This window comes from Corapipo altera, unplaced genomic scaffold (assembly GCF_003945725.1).
Source record: "Corapipo altera isolate COAL_440 unplaced genomic scaffold, ASM394572v1 61319, whole genome shotgun sequence".
Taxonomy (NCBI): Eukaryota; Metazoa; Chordata; class Aves; order Passeriformes; family Pipridae; genus Corapipo; species Corapipo altera.
In genome coordinates this window covers 1-4,265 of record NW_020886742.1, presented here as the reverse complement: position 1 = coordinate 4,265, position 4,265 = coordinate 1, and the positions used below count along the sequence as shown (strand labels likewise).

The 4,265-nt window shown below is 65.2% G+C and overlaps 2 protein-coding genes across 2 annotated transcripts in view; one reads left to right on the top strand and one right to left on the bottom strand.

The window, feature by feature from the left end:
* The window catches only part of TTC5 (tetratricopeptide repeat domain 5), a gene marked incomplete at its 5' end in the record, with an annotated part of 3,067 nt that extends 1,242 nt beyond the window's left edge, over window positions 1-1,825 (top strand). The window contains 3 exons of the mRNA XM_027632497.1: window positions 404-591; window positions 1,125-1,269; window positions 1,631-1,825. Coding sequence (XP_027488298.1) covers window positions 404-591; window positions 1,125-1,269; window positions 1,631-1,783 — 486 coding nt within the window. The remainder of the gene's footprint in view (window positions 1-403; window positions 592-1,124; window positions 1,270-1,630) is intronic.
* Window positions 1,826-2,480: 655 nt separating this feature from the next.
* On the bottom strand, window positions 2,481-4,259 carry LOC113941335 (heterogeneous nuclear ribonucleoprotein C-like; the record flags this gene model as incomplete). The annotated part of the gene is made up of 4 exons (XM_027632498.1): window positions 2,481-2,792; window positions 3,211-3,365; window positions 3,745-3,846; window positions 4,136-4,259. Coding segments are annotated over 4 exons (465 nt in total), but the record flags the coding sequence as incomplete, so codon positions are not given.
* Window positions 4,260-4,265: the final 6 nt, after the last annotated feature.

Sequence of the window (4,265 nt, the reverse complement as noted above, 5' to 3'; positions counted from 1 at the left end):
GGGAGGGACTGGGAGTGACTGGGGGGAACTGGAGTGACTGAGGGGAATTGGGAGTGACTGGGGGTAACTGGGAGGGACTGGGGGGCACTGGAATGGACTGGGAGGGACTGGGGGGAACTGGGAGGGACTGGGAGTGACTGGGAGGAACTGGAGTGACTGAATGGAACTGGGAGTGACTGAGGGGCACTGGAATGGACTGGGAGGGACTGGGGGGCACTGGGAGGAAACTGGAGGGACTGGGAGTGACTGGGGGGAACTGGGGGCACTGGGAGGGACTGGGGGAACTGGGAGTGAGGAGTGAGTGGTGGCACTGGGATGGACTGGAGGGTGCTGGGAGGAACTGGGGGGGTTCTCAGTGGGCGTGTCCCTGGCTGACCCCGCCCCTCTCCCCCCATCCAATCAGGGGAAGCTGCGGGGGAAGCGGAGGCGGGGCCTGGCGGGGCCGGTGCCCCTCCCCCTCCTGGGCCCCCTGGGGGGTCCGGGGGGGCCCCGCCCGAGCCCCCTCCCCACCCTGAGGGCGGGGAACAACCCCCAGAGGGTGGTCCTGGGGAGGGTCCTGTTCAGCCTGGCACCCCCGGGGGGCGTCCCCTAGTGAGTACGGGGCACTGGGGGGCACTGGGAGGGACTGGGGGGCACTGGGAGGAACTGGGAGGGGTTTGGGGGGCACTGGGAGGAACTGGGAGGGACTGGGATGGACTGGGATGGACTGGGAGGGATGTGGGGGCGCTGGGAGGAACTGGGATGGACTGGGAGGGGTTTGGGGGGCACTGGGAGGGGTTTAAGAGGAATTGGGAGGGAGCTGGGGGGCACTGGGAGGGACTGGGAGGGAACTGGGATGGACTGGGAAGGTTCACTGGTCCCTCCCCAGGGGGGTCCCTCGTTGGCCCTTCCCCCTCCCCATGGCCCCGCCCCTTTCCCCATCGCCCCACCCCTTCCCCATCGCCCCACCCCTTCCCTTTGAGCCCACCCCTTTCTTGTGGCCACTCCCCTTCCTGTGGCCACGCCCCTTTCCCGTAGTCCCGCCTCAAACCCACCCAAAAAACATCCTGAAAACCCCCAAGAACATTCTGAAAACCCCCCAAACGGCCCCAACCCCCCCCAAAATCACCCCCTGTCCCCCCCAGCGCGGTGGGGCTGCAGGACGGGGGCGGGGCCGTGGCCGCCGTCACCATTTACAACGCGGGGCCCGACTGGGGCGTCCACGTGGGCGACGCCCTCGCGGTGCCCGACCCACTGGTGACCCTCCACCAGCACCAGCACCAGGGACAGGTCGGACTGGGGGCACTGGGAGGGACTGGGGGCACTGGGAGGGACTGGGAGGGATTGAGGGCACTGGGGGGCACTGGGAGGGACTGGGGGGTGCTGGGAGTGACTGGGGGGCACTGGGAGGGACTGGGGGCACTGGGGGGTGCTGGGAGGGACTGGGGATGGGATGGGGGGATACTGGGAAAGACTGGGACATGCTGGGAGGGACTGGGGAACAATGGGAAGGACTGGGAGGGACTGGGGATGGGATCTGGGGCACTGGGAGGGACTGGGGGCACTGGGCAGCACTGGGAGCAGCCCCGGTGATCCAAACTGGTCTGTACTGGTTCATACTGGTCCCAACCTGTCCGTACTGGTCCCACAGACCTTCTCCTTCATGGGCATCCGGGTCTCCTCCCCGCTCTCATTGGTCGTCAACGGGCGCCGCCCCCCGGGCTCCGCCCTGGCCCCGCCCTGCCTGGCACTGTCCAATCCGTGTGCACCACCGCCCACCCCGGCCACGCCCACCCCGCCCTGACCCCGCCCACGGGGTTCAGTAATAAAGGACCTTTTTGTTGGAGCCACGCCCCCCCAGGCCCCATATTGGGGGAGGGTATGGGGTGGCCATGTTGGATGGGTGTGGTTATGGGGAGACCATATTGGATGGGAGTGGTTATGGGGGCTTCCATCTTGGGTGGGTGTGGTTATGAGGGCTGCCATCTTGGATGGGAGTGGTTATGGGGGCCGCCATCTTGGATGGGAGTGGTTATTAGGGAGGCCATATTGGATGGGTGTGGTTATGAGGGCTGCCATCTTGGGTGGGTGTGGTTATGGGGAGGCCATATTGGACATGGGGGCTGCCATATTGGATGGGTGTGGTTATGGGGGAGGCCATATTGGATGGGTGTGGTTATGGGGGAGGCCATCTTGGGTGGGTGTGGTTATGGGGAGGCCATATTGGACATGGGGGCTGCCATCTTGGATGGCAGTGGTTATGGGGGAGGCCATCTTGGGAAGCTCATGGGGCACCCCAGGGAGGGGTTTTGGGGGGTCTGTGAGGGCACTTTGAGGGGGTCTCAGTGGGCATTTTGAGGGGTCCCTTAGGGCACCTTTGGGGGAGGGTTTGGGGGTCTCTGGGGGCCATTGTTGGGGGATCTTTTTGGGGGGTCTTTGGGGCCGTTTTGGGGGGGATCTCTGGGGTCCCTTTCGTGCCCCCTCCCCCCAAAGCACCGTTGTTTACAAACATCCGTCCTTTAATCGTCATCTCGAGGTATCAAAATTAAACGAGGGGGGCGGGGGAGGGGCCGGGGGAGGGGCCGAACCGAACTATGAGAGGGGGGAGGGGAGGAGGCGCAGGGCGGGGGAGGGGCCACGACAGCACGAACACGGCGGGGGAGGGGCTGTGGGCTGGGGGGGGGGCTCAGGGAGGCCCCGGGGGGCTCGTGGGGGTCCCGGGGGGGCTCTCAGGGGTCGTCCTCGCCGTTGGCGCTGTCCCGGTCGTCCTCCCCCTCCTCCGCCTCCTTCTCGTCCCCCTTGATGGACTCGAGCTGGGGGGGAGAGGGGGGAGGGGTCAGGGAACGGCCCCTCCCCCACGCACAGCGCGAGGCAGGGGCTGGGGGCACTGGGGGGCACTGGGATGTACTGGGATAGACTGGGAGGCACTGGGATGTGACCAGTGGGGCACTGGTCTGTACTGGGAGAGTTTGGGGGCACTGGTCTGTACCTGGTGGCACTGGGAGGGTCACTGGTCTGTACTGGGATGGGGTTCAGGGGCACTGGTGTGTACTGGTCCATACTGGGGGGCTCTCGCCTGCTCGTCCCCCCTCCCCTTGGGGTCACTGGTCTGTACTGGGGGGCACTGGGAGTGTCCTTAGTCTGTACTGGGGGGCTCTGGGAGTGTCCCTGCTCTGTACTGGGGGTCACTGGGAGGGCACTGGTGTGCACTGGTCCACACTGGGCTCTCACCTGCTCGTCCCCCCTCTCCTCAGCCTCCTCGTCGTCCAGCAGATCCCCCTCCTCGGCCGAGTCCTCGTTGCCCCCCTCGGCCTTGGCCCCCCCGGCCTCGTCCTTCTTGGAGCCGCTGCCGCCCTGCTCCTCCTCCGCCTTGTCGCTCTTCGCCTCTGGGGGGGGGACAGAAAAGGGGGTTTGGGGACAGGAAAGGGGTTTAGGGGCAATTTGGGGACAAAAAAGGGGGTTTGAGGAGGATTTGGGGGCAAAAGGGGGGGATTTGAGGCCTTTTAAAGGGGCAGGGGGTGGGGTTTATGAGGTAGTAGGTGGAGCCTGTGGGCAGTGGGTGGAGCCTGTGGGCAGTGGGTGGGGCTTATTAAGCAATGGGTGGGGTTTATGGGGCAGTGGGCGGGGTTTGTGTGCCTGACCCGTAAGAAGGGGGGTGTCCACAAAGAAAAGAGCTGTTTTCCCCAAAAAAAGGGCCGTTTCCCCCAGAAATGACCGTTTTCCCCCCCAAAATGTCCGTTCCCCCCGTCAGGGCGTGTCCCTCACTCTGCTCCCGCTCCAGCCGCTCGAGGCTCTCCAGCAGCGCGTCCACCTTGGCCTTGATCTGCCCCAGCTCCTTCTTGATGCTCTGCAGGTCGTCCCCCTTCACTGCGGGCCCAGAAACGGCGGGATTCACCCCAAATCCCTTGGGATTCACCCCAAATCCCTCAGGATTCACCCCAAATACCTCGGGATTCACCCCAAAACCGCAACACCACCACCCAATTTCCTTGGGATTCACCCCAAACCACCCAAACCCATCAGGATTCACCCCAAAGGCCCCAAACTCACCGGGATTCAGCCCAAAGCCCCCGGAACCCCCAAATCTGTCAGGATTCACCCCAAAACCCCCCAAACCCATCAGGATTCCCCCCCAAGGCCCCAAGGCCCCACTCACGTTTGCCGCTCTTGGAGGAGGAGCCCCTCTGTCCCGACTTGGAGTTGAAGCTCTTCCCGCGCCGGGAGGTGTTCCCGGAGACCCGCTGGCGCTTGGAGGGGACGACGGCGCGGGCGATGGGGGGAGGGGG